This window comes from Podarcis erhardii, assembly GCF_964252035.2.
Source record: "Podarcis erhardii genome assembly, chromosome: 13".
In the NCBI taxonomy this organism is placed as follows: Eukaryota; Metazoa; Chordata; class Lepidosauria; order Squamata; family Lacertidae; genus Podarcis; species Podarcis erhardii.
This window is the reverse complement of record NC_138502.1, coordinates 14,661,298-14,681,426: the sequence shown is the minus strand read 5'-3', so window position 1 is coordinate 14,681,426 and position 20,129 is coordinate 14,661,298. Positions and strand designations below refer to the sequence as shown.

The 20,129-nt window shown below is 42.9% G+C and overlaps 1 protein-coding gene across 2 annotated transcripts in view; it reads left to right on the top strand.

The window, feature by feature from the left end:
• ITGAL (integrin subunit alpha L) overlaps positions 1 to 20,129 on the top strand; it is a 46,076-nt gene that overhangs the window by 2,760 nt on the left and 23,187 nt on the right. Inside the window, exons 2-7 of one of the 2 annotated variants that reach the window (XM_081836655.1) lie at positions 14,369 to 14,486; positions 16,045 to 16,139; positions 16,726 to 16,790; positions 17,451 to 17,565; positions 18,506 to 18,636; positions 18,897 to 19,042. In XM_081836655.1, coding sequence (XP_081692781.1) covers positions 14,369 to 14,486; positions 16,045 to 16,139; positions 16,726 to 16,790; positions 17,451 to 17,565; positions 18,506 to 18,636; positions 18,897 to 19,042 — 670 coding nt within the window. Of the gene's footprint in view, positions 1 to 14,368; positions 14,487 to 16,044; positions 16,140 to 16,168; positions 16,526 to 16,725; positions 16,791 to 17,450; positions 17,566 to 18,505; positions 18,637 to 18,896; positions 19,043 to 20,129 lie in introns of those variants that run through there. The other variant, XM_081836656.1, reaches the window with a different exon arrangement.

The window sequence follows — 20,129 nt, the reverse complement described above, 5'->3', positions numbered from 1 at the left end:
CTTGGTTCTCAAACTTAATCCATTCTGGAAGTCTGTTCCAAAACCAAAGCGTTCCAAAACCAAGGCATGGTTTCCCATAGAAAGTAATGCAAATGGATTAATCCGTTACAGACTTTTAAAAACAACCCCTAAAACAGCAATTTAAATGGATTTTACTGTCTAACGAGACCATTGAAAATGAAAGCAATAAACAATGTACTGCAGTCACACAATCAATCAATCGGTCAGTAGCTGAACTGAGTTCCACACAGTCACAAAAACAAAAAAAGAGCCATAAAAACAGAAAATAAATAGCAAAAGCAGACAGACATCAGCGTAACACTCAAAATGGAATTGTGGCACTCAAATCAGAAGTGGCACTCAAAATGGAGCACATTCGGCTTCCGAAAAATGTTTGGAAACTGGAACACTTACTTCCAGGTTTGCAGTGTTTGGGTTGCAAGTTGTTTGAGTACCAAGGCATTTGATAACCAAGGTATCACTGTATAGAAAACTCTCCAGGGTTCTAGGCAGAGGCTTCTCTCAGTCCTACCAGGAGATGCCAGGAATCGAACCTGGCAACATCTGCATGCCAAGCAGATGCCCTGCCCCTGTCCTACAGTCATTTTTCAGCTGTCCCTACTCCGCTTCTGCTTCTTCAGCAAGAATGTGAGAACCACGCTCACAGGCGGTAACAAAGCCACAAGCCTACTTTCAGGCCAACCCCACTTCTCACCAGTGTGGGTCTTAAAAGCCTGGGCTGCTGCCACAGGGAGGAAGTCGGCTGAACGCACATCAAGTCATTCTGCCGGTATCTTGGTGTGATCTGCCACTGTCAGCAACTTAAGAGCTGCCAGATACTTTACAGGTGCTGCTGTTGTGTTAGCAAAAGCCCAGAGCACAGGAATGTTGCCTGCAAAACTTGTCATCAGTGTTTTGGAGAGGCAGAGAGAGAGAGAGAGAAAGATTAATCTGCTCCTGCCTTCTTCTTTTTTTCAATTACATTTTATTAAGTTTCAACATTCTTAACATGTACAATCAAAACACAATTTTGTCTTTTATTTTATTTTGGCACCCCGTTTTCCATGTTGTTTCTCCCCTTCTGCTTCTGCTGCACCCTGTCTTCTATTAAATCATAATGATATTATAATCTAATTGCTTCTGTTGCTCATAGCTCAAATCTTGTTTGTAAGTTCATCATACTATAAATTTATTTATTTTTTAAATGATATTTTATTAAATTTTTAACAAAAAAACCACAAAAAATACAAAACCAAAATTTAACATAGAAAAAAAATAAAAAATAAAAAATAAAAATCCCTCTTTTTAATTTCTTACCATTCATTTACTTATTTTCCTGACTTCCTCACACCTCCCTTTTTTGTATTCCATTTAAAAATTTGTTCAGCAAATTCATACCCTCTTAATTTACCCTTAATTATTTATCCTCACATATTATAGCTTCAAATTTTCGTCTAATATCAATCCATTCTTGCATATTCTTATTTTACCTTATTACTAGAACCACTTCATTTTATTTCAACGTCATTAACATTCAAAAATTTTACAATGTTTCTGTGGATAGATTTTAAATTTCTTCCAATCTTCTTCCACCAACTCTTCTCCCTGGTCTCGGATTCTGCCAGTCATTTCCGCCATTTCCATATAGTCCATTACTTGCATCTGCCATTCTTCCAAGGTGGATAGATCTTGTGTCTTCCGATGCTTTGCGATGAGTATTCTTGCTGCTGCTGTAGCGTACATAAAGAAAGTTCTATTCTTCTTTGGCACCAGTTGGCTGACCATGCCCAGGAGAAAGGCCTCTGGTTTCTTCAAGAAAGTATATTTAAATACCTTTTTCATTTCATTATAAATCATCTCCCAGAAAGCCTTAATCCTTGGGCACGTCCACCAAAGGTGAAAGAATGTATCTTCAGTTTCTTTACATTTCCAGCATTTATTATCGGGCAAATGATAAATTTTTACAAGCTTGACTGGGGTCATGTACCACCTGTACATCATTTTCATAATATTCTCTCTTAGGGCATTACATGCCGTAAATTTCATACCTGTGGTCCACAACTGCTCCTAGTCAGCCATCATAATGTTATGTCCAATATCTTGTGCCCATTTTATCATAGCAGATTTTACTGTTTCATCCTCAGTATTCCATTTCAACAGCAAGTTATACACATCATACTATAAATTTAAACTGACAAGTCACTGCTTCACCATCTCCCAGCAAGGGTGGAGAAATTCGATTCGGTTCACGTTTAAATCCGAACCTATCAGATTCTCACATTCCAGAACAGTAGAACTGAAATGCATCTGTCCTTCACAGTGCACACCTCTCTGGATCTTGCGATGCACTTCTCCAAGCAAAAATGCATATATTAGGAGAAAGCGTGCGTAAAAATTAAGGCGTTTGTGAAAATAACATGCAAAAATGCATAATATTGTGGGGAATCACGTCCATAAATTAGTCAAAACTGCAAAAAAAGAAGAAGAAGAAGAAAGCCGTATTAAAATGCAGGTGAATTTTCATAGGATTTTTTAAAAAAGTAGATTGCTGCAAAATGTGGAGAACTGAATTTCTGACTAGAAAAATGAGAAAACTCAGAGGAACAAAACTGAGAGATCCTTCCATTCCAGCCTCTCACCCAGAATCTCCCTGGTTAAGAAGAATGGCTCCCAGCCGAGTCAAGTCACGCATGTGCACTCCCCCCCCCCCCCGCTCCTGTGCTTCTAACAGCTTATTGTGCAAAAGAGCCGCAAGCAGAGTGCTTGCTTGCCACACAGAAGGTCCCACCAGCCTTAATATATGGAAGAACTGGCAGTCAAAAGTTTGCATTATGGAGATAAAACATTTTCAGTTAGTGTAGTGGTTCTCAGAAAAGTTTCTCTGGGCCACACTTCAGAATAAAAATGTGCTCGTGCTGCACCAAATTTTTCATTGATAAGAAATACAATGGAAAACAACTCCTGACAGCGTGTGATTTATAACACATGACACAACTATTTATAATATGATCACACAGAGTATAAAACAGAGCAGCTACCTAAGAACATGAATCTTTCCCCAAATTTAATTTTACAGAAGCCTTATGTACCTTAAGCATGTATACAAACTGAATGAGAGGTGTGAGCTTGCTTTTGCCGGGAAATTTCATTTATATTCGGTCTAATTTGAGACAAGCAAACTTTCATCTCATCAACTCAAAGAAGCTTCACTTTTCTGACCTTTCATATCAGGCAAAGTTGAAAAACCCTGTTCATAACAATATGTTGTGGAGAAGTTTAGAAGAATAGCCAGTGCTCTTGAAGGGAGGCATGGATGCTGTTTTTGTTTCTGTTGTTGTTGTTGTTGTTGTGTGTATACACACAAACTATGCTATACTGTACTATACTGTACTATACTGTACTATACTATACTGAAATCTTTAAATGTTTATTGAATCTTCTTGCCACACTTGCCACCCTCTCCTTCCACACCAAGTGTGGCCCGCCACACCCTTTGAGAACCATTTTGCGGCTGTTTGTACATCAGGGTGTCATCATTAAAGGCAGAGGCAGCTACAGCGACCACTTGAGAAGCTGGCAACCCTCAGGGTGTGAGAACGCAGGGGTACGCCCTTCAACTGTGGCTGGGGAGAAAGAAGGGGTCAGAATGAGGAAATGTTGCAACTAGCCTTCTTACCAGAATGATGTGTGTGTGTAGATTTCTCTCTGAGGCTGCATAAACACCATATATTTACAGCACATGACTCCCCCCCCCCCATAATAATCCTGGGGACCATCATTTGCCTCTTGCAGCCCTACACTTCCAAGGACCCTTAACAAACTGCGGTTTCCAGGATTCTCTGGTGGCGGCAGTAGGGAGGAGTGGTTTAAAAATGCACGGTTTGTATGCAGCCTGATAGGTGAGTGACATCTGTTGCCAAGGCAGAAAGGCTGCTGGCTCTCTTCCTGGGTGGCAGTGGCATCATCAGGGCAGGACTTTGGGACAGATGTCCAGGGGGCTTCCACTCAGCTGAATGCACAGGACACCTCCTGACATTTGCTGGCTGTGGCGTTCCCAAAGCAAAGGAAGGATTGGACTCTGATAAAATACACACACGCAAGACTCTGGGAGGAGTGCGTATAATAATAATTCCTGTCCACCCTCCGGCCCAGGTCGTTTTATTCACAAAAGAACTTTTTACCCAGTGTTCGTAAGAACCAATCAGATTTCTTCTGAGCATTTCAAAAAACCCCACGTGGGGACAAAGTTACACTGCAAAACTAATTTAAGCATGCATACTTCTGGGGTAAATAAAACAGAACTAAAAAGGAAGAATGCATTCAGCAAACCCAGAGGTCATAAACAGCAATAAAGAAAGGAAGGCTGGGTAGTATTTACCATCTCTTTGTGAACACTCTTACTGGCCCTTAAGATCTATCTAAAGATTAACAAACTACATCAAAGAAGCTACCTACTATCTTTTATGGCTCAGGATGCCTGATGAAGCAACTGGCCTGTGTATTTAGAATGCTGATACGTGCCTGTCAGGCGTAGAAAATGAACAGTAGAGAAAATGGCCAGAAATGCAGAGGCTTGTGGGATTTGATCAGAAATTATTGTCAATGAATTGAACCCAGTCAGCGCCATGCTTTCATAGTGGACACAATGGCTTGATGCATATTTTATAATTCCTCATAGTAATCCCACCTGACCCCCACACTCTGGATATGTGGACTCCTACACTGGCTGACCACATTTCTATGTAAGTGGGGGGAAATGCAACTTTACCATCTAAAGAGGGGCTCCTCCATGAGACCATAGAATCCAAGGTCTAAAATAACCTGAAATGACAAGATGTTTTGCGTCACCCCACAGCACCACTGCTGGGAGGGGGGGGCACTCCTGCGTTTGTGAGTGCGCCTTGCCAGGCAGAGTACAGTCATTTTTATTGGAATGGAAATTACATATTCTCTTGGAATGGAAATGACATCTAGCAAGACTCCTGTTAGAAAGAAAACACTGTGATGACAGATAAGTAAAAGATCATTAGGGTGGTTAAAAAGTTGCATGTTTTGTGTTTGTTTCCTGGCCCAAAATAATGATCTGCAGAGATTAGCAGACAAGGACTGTGAAAAGCATCACTTCCTGTTGCTGTTGATTTTGCAGTCTGCGACCATTAAAAGCATAACAAGTTGGAGCTAAACAGTACAAATTGAAAGCATCTGGTATTGACATTACAGGAGCCAGAATCTAGCACCAAAAGAGTTTTGGAATTGATTCAAGAATTTGGTCAGGTAGCGGGATTTAATTTGAATAAGATGAAAACTAAGGTTTTAGAGAAAAATCTAACAGTGGCTGAGAGAGAGAGGTTTCAGAAGGAGACAGGACTAACATTGGTTAAGAAAGTGAAATACCTAGGGGTTAATATGACTGCTAAGAATGTGAATTTATTTAAAGATAATTATGAAAAATGTTGGACGGAAGTGAAAAAGGATTTAGAAACATGGTCAAATTTGAAGTTATCATTGCTAGGCCGAATTGCTGTGATAAAAATGAATGTATTGCCAAGGATGTTGTTTTTGTTTCAAACACTGCAAATTCTGGACAAAATGGATTGTTTCAGAAGTGGCAGAGAGATATCTCTAGATTTGTCTGGCATGGCAAGAAGCCTCGAATAAAATTCAAGATATTAACTGATGCTAAAGAAAGAGGTGGATTTGCCCTGCCAGACCTTAAGCTTTACTATGAATCAGCCGCATTTTGTTGGCTGAGAGAATGGCTGCTTCTTGAAAACACGGACATTCTGGACTTAGAAGGTTTTAATAATGTTTTTGGGTGGCATGCATATTTGTGGTATGACAAGGTCAAAGCACATAAAGCATTTAAAAACCATATTGTCAGGAAAGCACTGTTTAATGTCTGGATAAGATATAAGGATTTGCTTGAAAATAAAACTCCAAGGTGGTTGTCACCAATGGAAGCGAAGGCTCAGAAAAAGCTCAATATGGAGGCAAATTGGCCGAAATATTGGGAAATTTTGGAACAAGAGGGAGATAGATTAAAACTGCAGAGTTTTGAAAAACTAAAAAATAAAGTGTGAGATTGGCTTCATTATTATCAAATAATGGAGGCTTACAATTTGGACAAGAAAATTGGCTTCCAGGTGGAAAAATCAAAATTGGAAACAGAACTGTTAGATCCCAAAATCAAGAACATGTCAAGAATGTATAACTTGCTGTTGAAATGGAACACTCAGGATGAAACAGTGAAATCTGCTATGATTAAATGGGCACAAGATGTTGGACATAACATTATGATGGCTGACTGGGAACAGTTATGGACCACAGGTATGAAATTTAGGGCATGTAATGCCTTAAGAGAGAATTTAATGAAAATGATCTACAGGTGGTACATGACACCAGTCAAGCTTGCAAAAAATTATCATTTGCCCGATAATAAATGTTGGAAATGTAAAGAGACGGAAGGTACATTCTTTCACCTTTGGTGGACATGCCCAAGGATTAAGACTTTCTGGGAGATGATCTATAATGAAATGAAAAAGGTATTTAAATATACAGTGGTGCCCCGCAAGACGAACGCCTCACAAGACGGAAAACCCGCTAGACGAAAGGGTTTTCCGTTTTGGAGGCGCTTCGCAAGACGAATTTCCCTATGGGCTTGCTTCGCAAGACGACAGCCCATAGGGAAATCTCCGGGACAGTGGGGAAGCGCAGCTCGTCTTCCCCGCTGTCCTCGGACCTCCTCCGAAGCCTGGCGGCGGGGCGGGGACACCTCCTCCCGCCGCCGGGCTTCGGAAGGATGCCCTGATGCCGGGCGGCGAGGCGGGAATGCCTCCCCCCGCCGCCCGGCATCGGAACAATGTCCCGAAGCCGAGCGGCGGGGCGGGAAAGTCTCCCCCCGCCGCCCGGCATCGGAACGATGTCCCGAAGCCGAGCAGCGGGGCGGGAACGCCTCCCCCCGCCACCCGGCTTCGGGGCGGGAAAGCCTCCCCCTGCCGCCCGGCTTCGGGGCGGGAAAGCCTCCCCCCGCCACCCGGCTTCGGGGCCTCGTCCCGATGCCGGGCGGCGGGGCGAGAAAGCCTCCCCCCGCCGCCTGGCATCGGAACGATGTCCCGAAGCCGGGCGGCGGGGCCGCGAAGCCTGGGCGCGCTGGCAACTCTCCGCAAGGAGCGCTCCCGCTGCTTGCGGAGAGGTCCGCGAAGCCTGTCCTGGACCTCTTCTGAAGGCAGGCGGGGGCAAAAGTCTTTGTCCCCCCTGCTTGCCTTCCCAGGGGCTTTTAAATCGCCCGGACAGCGGAGAAGTCCTCCGCTGTCCCGGGCGATTTTAAAATGCCGCCCGCCAGAAGAGGTCGGGGGAAGGCGGTTTCCGTAGGAACGCATTAATTGATTTTCAGTGCATTCCTATGGAAAACCGTGCATCGCAAGACGAAAAACTCGCAAGACGAAGAGACTTGCGGAACGAATTAATTTCGTCTTGCGAGGCACCACTGTACCTTCCTGAAGAAACCAGAGGCCTTTCTCCTGGGCGTGGTCGGCCAATTGGTGTCTAAAAAGGATAGAACCTTCTTTATGTATGCTACAACAGCAGCAAGAATACTTATTGCAAAGTACTGGAAGACACATGATCTACCCACCCGGGAAGAATGGCAGATGAAGGTGATGGACTACATGGAACTGGCGGAAATGACTGGCAGAATCCGAGACCAGGGAGAAGAGTCGGTGGAAGAAGATTGGAAGAAATTTAAAGTTTACTTACAGAAACATTGTAAAATTAAGGAATGTTAGAAGGATGCTGGAATGAAGTAATGTGGTTTTAGCAGAAATGTTATAAAGGACTAAGTAAAAATGGATTGTTAATTGATGAAAGAAGAGAATGTAAAATTATAGTATATTAAAATAAATTATTAGGATAAAAACAAAGATGGAAAGGATTTGCTGAAATATCTAACTGAACTAGAATACAAAAAAGGGAGGTGTGAGGAGGTCAAGGAAACATGCAAATGAAAAATAAGTTATGGGAAGGTTTGATTTGTTTGTTTTTTTTCCTTAATTGTTTGTATTTTTCTGTGTTTTTTCTTTTTTTTCTTTTTTCTTTTGTTTGTTTTTACCTATTGTGATGTATTGTCTTGTTTTTTCTTGCTTAATTCGGTGTTTTTTCTTTTTTCCTTTTGTAACCTTTAAAACTGGAATAAATATTATTATTATTATTTTTTTTAAAAAAGCATAACAGCCACCTAGTCCACACAGTTTTCTGGGCACTTGAATCTTAGTATTAAGTAATCTCAGGATTTGCATTACAACGAATGGCAGCCCTTAGCTGGGGCTTCTTGGAAGGGAAGTTTCTGTTTTGAAATAAAATGTGCACTCAGGCACCGATTGCCTTGGAAGCCAGCTTGGCAGCGCCCACACATAAGAAGGAGCGATTGGCTGACTCAGGGAAACTCCAAGGTTTGCAGAAGTGCAACAGCACAAGGCTTGCACACCTGCAGCTGGGGCAGAATCAACGCAGCAGGCCAGATTGCAGAGTGGAGCATATCGTCCCTGTGCTGTGGAAACTGCACTGACTGCTGATCAGCCCTGAACAACTCAGGAGGAGGTGACCTAGATCAGTGATGGCCAAACTTGGTCCTCCAGCTGTTTTGGGACTTCAGTTCCCATCATCCCTGACCACTGGTCCTGTTAGCTAGGGATGATGGGAGTTGTAGTCCCAAAACAGCTGGAGGGCCAAGTTTGGCCATCACTAACTTAGATTGTCTGGGCAAATTCTACCCATGGCACAGCACCCTGAAGAATATGATCCCTGAGTAGTGACCTGAAAATGGGCATTTTCTGTTGTTTCCCCTGTTCTGTGCAATGCCCTTCTATCTGCCATACCTGAAGCAGCAACCGTCCATTACATCAGTTCTCTTGTGATAAGCTTGATCGTTTCACCAGACTTTCTCTAGCCCATAATATTGGACCTTGTTTTATGTTTGAATCCCCTGGATTTTTTCTTTCCTTTGTTCACTTTCATTGGCTTTTATGTGATTTTACATTGCTGTTCTACTCGCTGGATCATCACCTTGTTGTGGTGAGTGGGCTTACATGTTCCTATGACCCTTGTGAGCGAAGCCATTGGGAATCTCGTACTCCTAGCAGGGTCACCCAAGGCGGTAAGGTCAAAGGGAAGGAGCCAGACAAAGAATGATCCAAGAAGTCTTCAACGGCAGAACAGGCGGATGATAACAAGTGGGATGTTACAACGGCTGTGAAGGCGGATGAAGGCTGCAGCAGATAGGAATCTACTGGTTTGTTGTGACTACTTCATGCCATCAGAACAGAGCCCTACTGCGAAGACTGTGCGGTGGTCAGTGTGCACTGATCTACACACATAAAACAAATTCACACACAGGTGTCTTCCAAAAACCCAACCCTTTACTGGAATGCTGCCTGACTATGATGGTGGGACATAAAATAGGGTGGCGGGGGAAAATGGAGCAGCTAGAATCCTGACCAGGAGCACTCCGAGCAGCTATATTTGGGAAAGGGTCAGAGCTGAGTGGCAAAGCATCTTTTGCACGTTCAGTTCCTGGCATCTCCTAAAATCCTGGAGAGCTGTTGTTGATGATATTGTAATCATGCTGTTACCATTCCTGGTAAATCCTTAAACTTTTAATTTAAATTCTCCACCCTCCTCTCTTAATAAATTTCTATAAGTCGCCCAACTTCCCATCATAGTTTTCTTTTTCACAGCTATTGCTTCCAAAAGTGAAAGCCAAAGTGGTGTTTTAGTTTCCATTTTTTTTTATATTTGTCCCATATTCTATACATTTTCCCCCTAATTATATGGTTTTACCTTTTCATACCACAGATGATAAGCGTGCCAACCAAAAACATTATTGTGACCTTCCAAATGTAAAATATGTGGATTCTTCAATAGCAACCATTCCTTCAAACAGCACAGACAAGATGCTTCATAATATAATCTCATATCCTCAGGAAGAAACCTCCTCTATCATTTGTGTCTATCGGTATTTTATATTTTATTCTTGGTTTTTCCCCCCTTGCCAGATATATTTATAAATATATTTTTTGCTATTTGTTGAAGCAATCTGACTTGCTGATCACTGGTATTGATGGGGGGGGGAGAGAAACATTATTGGTAATACATTCATCTTTGTGGCTGACACTCTGCCCAGCAATGAAAGTTTAATTCTACCCCATATTTGCAAATTTCTTTTAATATCCCCCAGGTTTTCAAATAGTTATATTTATATAGATTCATATTCTTTGCTGTTAACCATATACCTAAATACTTAACCTTCTTTTCGATCTTTAGACCTGATATATTTTGTAATTTATTTTTACTCTCATCAATCACATTTTTAACCAGGAGTTTGGTTTTATCTTTGTTAATTTTAAGATCTGCAATTTCACCATTTTTTAAAATATCTTCTAGTGTTTTTGGAATTTACTCTATTGGTTCTTCTTGTTTGAAGAACATTTGATGCCAACTTTCTCACTGGCTCTGCTCATTCCAAAACCTGGGGGCCACTACTGCAGCCAGATATGCCAAAACAGTAGCACAGGAAGATTTTCCTGTCAGATCATCTCCATCTCAGGTAAACCACAGATTGCTAAATTAGGCCACACAGGAGCAGGGCCAGTATTTAAAAGTTGACAACCCTGTGGGAAGGGGAAATATTGAAATCTGACCCATCCTGATGTTAAAGCCCTCATTCCTGGCAGGCTGCAGCCTTTGCACTTTTGTTTATCTGCAAATATTTCAACACAGAAGGCAATCCTTCCTCTTTCATTATATATCTCCTGATTCCAGTCAGCTGGTAAACAAAGAAAGCGGCAGGGTTTTTTGTTAGCATGTGGAAAAACCACCCCCAAATTTGGACTGTTGTGTGATTTAAAGAGTTCTGAGGCTGTAATCCTCTGCACAATTACTTTGGGACGAAGGGAAATGTATTGATAAGTAAACAGAAAAAGAGAGGCCTATCTGAGAGGGGTTTCAAAAATATAAATCCCCCTACAGGGTAAGGATATTTGAGTGTGAAACCTTTGTAGGACTCACATAATGCTGTTTGCTTATAATTAGAAAGAGTGTGAAATAGCTATGACTTTTTTAAGAAGTGTGAGTTCCTATTAATTTCCGTGCGAAAGATGGAGAGATAAGATCAGATAGCGCTTCTTTCTGCACACCGCCTTCTTAAGACCTTCAAACAGAAGGCTCGGAAGCTACAGAGCAGGGCCTTCTTTGCAGTGGGACCAAGGCTTTGGACTGAGCTCTTCAAAGAAGTGTGGTGATTTTGGGATATAGGAAGCTGACCTGTTGATCCATCTAGCCCAGTACAAGCAGCTCCCCATTGCTTTGGCCAAAGGTCTTTCCTAGTTCTGCTACCCAAGATCCTTTTAGTTGGAGAAGATAGAATCTGGACCTTGAATTCTCTGTATGCAAAACAGAGGCATCAGCTTCTTAGCATGATTAAGGGGGTCCTGGTGTTGTGTGACCAATGTTGGGAGGAGCCAGGGGGCAGAGCTGAACGTCCTCAAACATTGCGTGGGCCCAGACTCCTCAAAAATGACCCCCCCATACACCCCCCAAAAGTGCTTTGGCCTCTAGGATCCAGTGCCTATGATGCAAAACATGTGCTGGGCTGTTCACCCAGGAGAAACCATGTGCACACAGATGCACATCTACAAGGGTCTCTTGTCTGCACGAATCATTTACGGTACTTCACAGAAGCCTATCCTCCACAATGATGTTACCCCTGCCCACTTCTCTGTTGGATTATACAGGAAATACATTGTAGCCAAACAGTTTTTTGTTTTGTTTTTTTAACGAGGCCCCAATGCTCCAAGTGGGGAGAATTCCCAAGGGTGCAGTCTGCTTCCCTTGTTGGAAGAAGGTCATGGGCGAAAGTATCAACTGTGTCGCCTCCTTGTCTCTCATTTAAGTTCACTTCTCTACATTTCCACATTAGTTTGCATCAAGGATCAGCTTCTGTTTCAAAGCCCAGATAATTTTTCCCCCCTTCTTAGGGCTGGTCCAAGACATTTTGCTGCCTGAGGCAGAGGAGAAGATGGTGTGTTCCACCTGCATGTTCTCCATCCCCAATCCATGTACAGAAACCCACTGGACTGAGAGTTTAATCCTGCTTCAATACTGGTGACTTTAGCTTCCCCCACTGCACCTAAGGGCAGAATTCTAGTGTAGGGGGCACACACAGCTCTGTCCTCCAGTGGAAGGGATCAGCTAGGGTCCTCAGGGCGAACGGCTGGAGGGCTGCTGCTTCCACTGCTGCTGCCTGAGGCAGTTGCCTTACTGTGTCTCATGGTAAGGCCGGCTCAAATTTCTTTGTCACATGCAGCCAACCTTTGCATGATCTCCAGTATGTACTACAATTAGCTGCTGCCTGCACTGTAACATTTTGGCATATTTGAATTGAACCAGCACCCACAAAAGGGCAAGCACCAATCTCTAGTTTCAATTCATATTGTGGTTTTATGATGCACCCAAAGTTGTGGTTGGGAATCTTGGTTTCTTCATGAGAGCATAAATGCGGTATGTTCTCATTCCCTTGCTGGGGCTACCCCCTGCTTCAGATTCACAAGGTGACTTAGCCAGTATGTAGGGGAAATTTCCACATGGGAGCCCTTCACGTTTGTGGGGAAGCCCCAGCAACAAAGATTATTTCTGTGCCCTGTGACTTCGGCCATTTCCATGCAAACGGTGCAACATTTTGGGTAGTCTACAGCTACTTCAAGACACCAGACATCACATGCCAGTTTCCAGGTGGATTAGAAAGATCCCTTGCCACAAAGGCAATTTTAAAACAGCCTCCTTCTCATTGCTTTCAGTGAGAGGACAGCTCTTCTCCTGCTTGTAACTTCTGTGTTTTCCATCCAAATAGTGTGACATTTTCACACATTCTATTGCATTTCGAAAAGGTTCGGTTTTGCCTAACTTTTGACAGAAAAGATAAAGGCTAACCAGATATATTTGCATATACCAACTCCAACACCCGTAACCTTTCTGCGACCTGGTACAGGCTGTTTCAGCTTTTCACCTCAAAAGAAAGGAGTGAGAAATGAGTGGTCTGGTTGCGAAGTAAATGAATTCATTCATTTGAAGTTCCGTTTGGTTTTATAATCAAAATGAATGTAACAAGGGAGCTGTGTTTTTAAAATGAAGGCACAACCCAAGTGGGGTGCATTATTATTATTTTTAAAACACAAAAAGCAGTGTGGAGGGGAGGGCAGGATTTGGCCACACATACACACACACACACACACACACACACACACGGAGAGAGAGAGAGAGAGAGAGAGAGAGAGAGAGAGAGAGAGAGATGCTGTACAGACAGTACCATTGGTCCACCTATCTCAGTAATGGGAAATGAATGGGAATGGAAAGGAAATTAAATGTACCTAAGTCCCTGCGGCTGCCCTGTTGTATCTAGGGCCCCATCTGCACTATGCAGTTAAAGCAGTATCATACCGCTTTAAATAGTCATGGTGCCCCCCCTAAGAATCCTGGGAACTGTAGTTTGTTAAGGGTTCTGAGAGGTTCTATTCTCCCATCGCAGAACTGTAAGACTCAGAGTGGTTTAACCATCAATCTCTCTCCCAAGGGAATTCTGTGAGGGGAACAGGGATCTCCTCAGTACCCTTAACAGAGCACAGTTCCCAGGGTTCTTTGGGGGTAGCCCTAACTCTTTAAAGTGGTACGATACTGTTTTAAATGTATAGTGCAGAAGGGGCCTAGCTTTGTCTTGCAGTGTATTCAGCTGCTGTCTGATGGATTCATTCAGTTGTCAAGCTTAGAATTGACTCCATCTTCCAGGTAACCTGTTTGTTTGTTTTTTAAGCATTTGTCTTGATTTGTTTGCACAAAAATTGCATGGAGAATTGCTGTTTATTGAGCATTCAGATTTGTTTCCACAGGTTGTATGACATCACTGTCATTCCCAGTGCACTTTATTGTTGCTTCCCTTACCTCAAAAATAATAATAAACAGGGGTTTGTTGCACAAGAGCACCAAACCCACTTCAATTGTGCAACCTCTTCTTCCCACAGACCTGTGGAGGAAATTGAACTGTGGTTTAGGGTTGCCAGTTGACCAACTCTGCTCTGCTCTTGTACATTCAACAGGAGCATGACCTGCTGATATTACTAGGTATCTCCATGCCATGAAATACTTTGCCTTCTGATTTATTAAATCAAACTGCTATCTATTGCACAGGAACAATCTAGGCCTCTTTTTCCCCTGGCTAGCTGGCAAACTTAGGTGCAGTAGGAAATAACAAGAAGATGACTTCTGGTCTGCTTCTTCTTACTCCATCCACTCTGAATAAACATGGCACGTTCTCTTTCCACAGGTCCATCACCATCGTTGGGAGACAATATTGACACCTCTCCAGTAGCCCTGTTCTCCTCCAATGTCAGTAAGCAGTTTGGATATCAGGTCCTGCAGTTTGGAGAAGGCCCTGACGCTAGGTAATCCCCCAGTCCACATGCCAGGGGATGTGTGTGAAAGAATTTTGTATTGGGTTTCTCCTAACTGTGGGAAATGAGTGGTTACAGTTGGCGTCCCGTCCCCCCTCCCTATAATTTTTTTTAATGCTTTAAACACCTGCCAGACAAAATCCCAACATCAGGAAGCTCCAGCTGCTAAATGTCCAAATATCAAGCTGTTGTGAAAGGCAAAAGAAAGTTGGTGCTGTGGATGCCTTGCAGAAGCATTATTCAACCCTGTGGCCCCCGTATGTTGTTGGACTACAACTCCCATCATCGCTGACCATTGACTAAGCTGGCTGGGGATTATGGGAGTTGTAGTCGTAACAAACATCTGGGGACCTAAGGTTGTTGAACACTTGCTCAAAGGGAGGAATCAGTCAGGAAGACGGAACAAAAACTTAATTGTCTATCTGCGATAAGTACAAAACAGTAGCAAGAAACTCCTCATACCACCCAGATGCAACCAAGTCTGGTGTCCCCTGCTAACTAAATTATATAGTGACGCAGTCTATGTCCACACAATTGGCAATTTCAGGTATGGCCTAAGCTGGTCTCTTAGCGAAAGGCATTCCATACTTTAGGACACCCTCGTGTGAATCCTTTTTTATTGAAGGGAAGGAATTTTAAAGCATTGTGATTGGCTATGGGTTGCCGTTGCCCTGTCTCCTCTCTCAATTTGAACTGCTTCCCTATGTATATTCAAGTGTCACAACTACCTAAACTGGGAAAATAGGGTGGGGAGGCAAAATTTTCAAGTTCTTGGGGACCAGATGTCCTAGCAAAATGGTAGAATATCACATATTTTACTGATGCATTTGTTCTGTTTCTTCCACGGAGACAGTAGGTGGGACCCGGCTATAGTGATAGTTTCCTTTTGGCTAGGAATTTAAAAGAGCGGATTGGCTGATTTGAGAATATTGATGGGGAAAAGCTGGAGAGTGAAGCCTCCACTCTCTGCAACTGAACATGGAAGCATTGTGGAGGACCAAGGGGGCACAGGATTCATCTAGGGTGGTGCCTTAGTTGCCCAAAGTGAGAAACCCCCACTGACAGCACGGCACAAAGCACACTACAACATTTTTGCCTGGGAAAAGAGGAATCCCATATATGTGACTTCGACTTTCACTATTCTGGATTTATATTCTGTGACTGAGTGGAAAGTTCACATCCTGTTTGGTTTCGTTGGGGTTTTTTTTGAGGGGGGCACTCCCAACCTGTTCCCCTTTTTTTGAACTCTGTGTTATCTTTTACACAGTGTTTTCAAGAAGTGAGAATGAAAAGTTGTAGCAGGGGGTGGGAGGGAAGAGGAGGGGAGGGGAGGGAAGGGCTGGTCCATTTTTTAATGGATAGGAACCTCCCTAAGAGTTGTGCGGCAGGCAGAAATTCAGATGGTGCAGCTTCTCTGCATTGTTTCATTGCCACAAACCCAGTTTGTCTGCCTGATTTCTGCCTGTCATTATGCTGTTAAAGGCATACTTTGGGAACCGCAGCTTAAAGCTTAAATCTTTACATAACACGTGCTATTAATTGTTGTCAGGATCGTTGTGGGAGCCCCCGGTGAGCAGAACTCCACAGGCAAAGTATACCAGTGTAACATGCAGAGCGACACATGTGAAAACGTCCCGCTTGACGGTGAGTTGTGGGACACTAGGATGCAGGCTCATTTAGGCAACTTTCCAGAGTGATTAATGTGCGTTTTACCTCCTCTCTCGATCCACCATACAGGCAAGCATGAGGCCAGGTCAGAGTTGAAGGGCATATTCCAGCCAGGCAAAAAAGCTCAAGTTGGATGTGGAGCAGGGCCAGTAGGAGGTGTGGCTGAGGAGCGGTTGTGGCCTGAGGAGAGTCCTCAGGAGGGCCAGAAAGAGTAGCTTGGGGGGGCTACATTTGGCACCCAACCATGAGATTCCCCACCATTGTTGCAGACCCTGAATAGATAGTCCTCAGTGAGCTTCCACAACTTGACAAGAATTATGCCACAAGAATTGAGGAAGCGCTCCAGAATCTCCATGTCAGAGGTGGTTCTAGGGAGATTCCCTAACTGTCCCTGGTGGCCTGTTCAAATGGTGGCCATTTTGCCTTGGTGTGGTGGGGCCTGACTGGCTTTTAGGCCTGTGTAGCCATCTAGGATTAGGAGGAATGGCTACAGGCCTGCAGGGTCTACATTGGGTGTGTCTCATTTGGCACAGATCCATCTGACCTCGATGTCTCTTTGCAGGGGGCTCTGGGGTGTCCCACCTTGGCATGACCCTGGCAAGTGACGTTCGAGGGTCGAAGATGATTGTGAGTCTGGGCTGGAATTGCTTGGAGGGGGTGAATTTGAGCAACATAAACTGGACACAGAGTCTTTGGGTCGTATTCAACTCACTTTTATTCAGAGTCGGCTCTTTAAAATTAATCGACCCAAGCTAGTCATGACAATTCATTGTAGTGAGCCTGCTCTGAGGAAAAATGTTAGTTGAGTACAGCCTGTGTTTCCAAGATTCATTTGACTCTTATGATGAGAGTCTCAAGAATCCTTACTGTTTATTAAATTTACTTCCCTCCCAAAGGAGACCAGGGTTGCCCCCAGAGACATTTTGGTGCCTTAGGCGCAAAATCCAAATTGCAATTGGAAGTGCTTTTATGCAACTCCTGTTTGTGTCACTTAAGGCCTGTGTAGGAGAATTTCTCTGGGAATCAGCTCAGACTTCAGCTCTGCTGTCCATAATCTTCCACCTGGGAAACCCCTTCACTCTTGGTGGCGCTATCTATCTTTGGTGGCCACAGAGTTCTGCTCTATTCGGTTACTTCCGGAGAGTTCCAGAACCCCCCTTCTCCATTCATCCAGCTGTGGACTTCCCTTGTTCCAGAACTTTCCTTGTCCCTATCTAATGCCATCTAATCGCTTACTCTTTTTTATATTTATTTTTCACCTGTTACTTGAAACTTCCTCCCCTGCAGGCATGTGGGCCGGGACTCGCAGAGCATTGTGACAAAAATCTTTACCTGAGCGGGATCTGCTATTTGTTTGATGCCAAACTGCGCAACCCAGAGAGCATAAAGACCGGATACCAAAGTAAGGAGAAAATGTCCCTTCACCCTGAGCAGATCTCACAGTGGGGAAGGGTGCAGCCTATGAAACCTTCACCCAGAAAATTCTCAGGTTAAGCAAAGGTTGGAAACTCAGAAGAAGCTTCTCTTATTTTATTTTTAAATAAAATAGTTCCGTCTTTAGTTCTTTAGCCATTGGTTCCGTCTTTAGAGAACAACTTCTAAAATGTGAGCACTGTTTCTTAGGAATGCAACTTGCAAAGAGAAGAGCTAGGTTAAAAGGTGAAACAATACCTCAGCCTCTTCCTAGCCTTTCCTTGATGGACTGTTAAGAAACAGTTTCTCGTTTCTTAATATTCCTGTTTGGACACAGGAAATCTCCTCACCTAATTGCCAGCTCTCTTGCCAGGCAAGCCAGAGTCCCAACACTTATTTGCAACTTCCCTCTTGTTTATTTGCTTGCTTGCTTGGTTGTTTGTATATAGATATGCATAGCCCAGTACATTGAAAATGCAAGTATTGAAATGGACACAAACAAACAAGGAATTACACTCTTTACAAATACCATGAGGTTATGAGTAAATTTTAAATACTATAATTCCAGAGTATCAATGCATAAACAATAAAGAGAGAGAAAAAGGAAAACCAACTTACTTCATGTATTTAATATAGCTAATAAGGAGAAGGTATTAACCGGGTCATTTTATTTATATATTTATAATATTCTGTTTATGAAGAATCAAATTCATATATTATAAAATTGCAACCAACCAACTTTGGAACAGTAGTTCTTTAAACATTGCCCATTCTTGCTTGAAATCAATTTATTTTCTTTTTCTCTGGTTGAACCCAAAGCATCCAGGTAATTTTACTCGAAGTTGGCAGTTCCCATAGTTTAATAAACCATTCCTTCCCTGCCCATATTTCCATCTAGACTATAACCAATCTCCCCATTTGTCCCACAGAGTGCTTGAAAGGGAATGTGGACCTGGTGTTTCTCTTTGACGGGTCAGAAAGCATGAAAAATAAGGATTTCAGCAACATTACGGAATTTATGATTGATGTGATGGGCGGACTACACAACAGCACTGTACATGTAAGCTATACTTGTCGGACATCAGAAGAAGTGAGCCATAGTTTTGTTTGATCAACCATGGGACAACTCACAGTTAACTTGTGGTTTGTTAAACGAGCAATGTCTTAAGCGAACCATGGTTTAGTGTTACGTGTGAACCAGGTCGATGTCTGTGGTCCTTAGTAGTACACCTTCATCCTTCATCCTGGGCAAAAAGGGTTATCTTGTTTTGCATTACTGTTTTGCCACAATGATGCACTTTTTCTGCTCTCCCCTTCCAGTTTGCTGCCGTGCAGTTTTCGAGCTCACCCAAAATTGAGTTTGATTTCAATGATTATACAAGAAATCCCAACCCTCGAGCACTCTTGAAAGGAGTGACACATATGAAAGGCATTACGAACACCTTCAAGGCCATCAGATGTGTGGTGTGAGTAGCGTTGCTTTCAGTGGGTGGCAAAGTCAGGAATGGGGCCCTTTGGGAAGGAGGGAGTGGGCTCTAACGGATCATCATGGGATTATGTGTCCTTTGACAAGAGATACATAAACTAAGAACCTGCCTTGGAGCATAGCCCCCAACTCTTATCATGACAGTGAGCAGATACCATCGGTTTTAGAGTACCATTATAAGGCATAGCAGTAGCAGAGAAGTGCTGCCACTAACTATAGGCTGTTTCAGGTTGAGATTTTATTGTTCTTTGTAGCCATAAACATAAAATACATACAGGAATCAACCTTATTCCTGCTGCAGGGCATGCTTTTACCCAGCTTAGATTTCAGACTATGTCTATTGAATATTTGGCTGGTAGACTTTATAGTAGGCAAGTAAAGGCACATTTTTGCGAATGCAGAACAGGCCCAATAGAAGATGCCGTGCACTATATTTTATACTGTCCTTTATATAATTCACCAAGGATTAAGTGTATTCTTCCCCTTCAGGCCTCCTTACAAGGACAGCCAGAGGATTATAAGACTAGATGGCTGCTGGCTGCTGGATTAAGTCCTTCAGCTCTAGGGTAGCTTTATTTGCACTAGCGGCAAAAAAACAAAACAAAACTCAGGAGAGTCCTGACTTATATTAGTGCTAATCATTAAGGGAAATTTTAAACTAAACGAATATTTTAAATTCTATTTGCATTCTCAGGGCTTATCCCTGTTTTTTGACTTTTATAAAAAGAGGCCTGGATGTAAGTTACCCAATATGCCCATCTTCTCCTGCATTCTGATTCCATAAGATTCAAATCGTAGTACAATACAGTGCAGCGTGAGAAATAAAAGAAGCTTTATAAGACACTCAAATGAATATTCTGATGACTGGCACCCACAAGAAAGCTTGTGGCAAAATTTGAGAAATTAATCTTCTGTTCTGGAGGGAGTTGGAGAGAAGCAGGGGAAACTCTGTGTTTTGCTTATACCTTGTTGAAAATCAGTAAAAGTTCCTTATAAGATAAATAAAAGCAGCAACAACTCAGTTAAAAATCAATATGAATACTTAATGTGAACATGCCATGGACCAC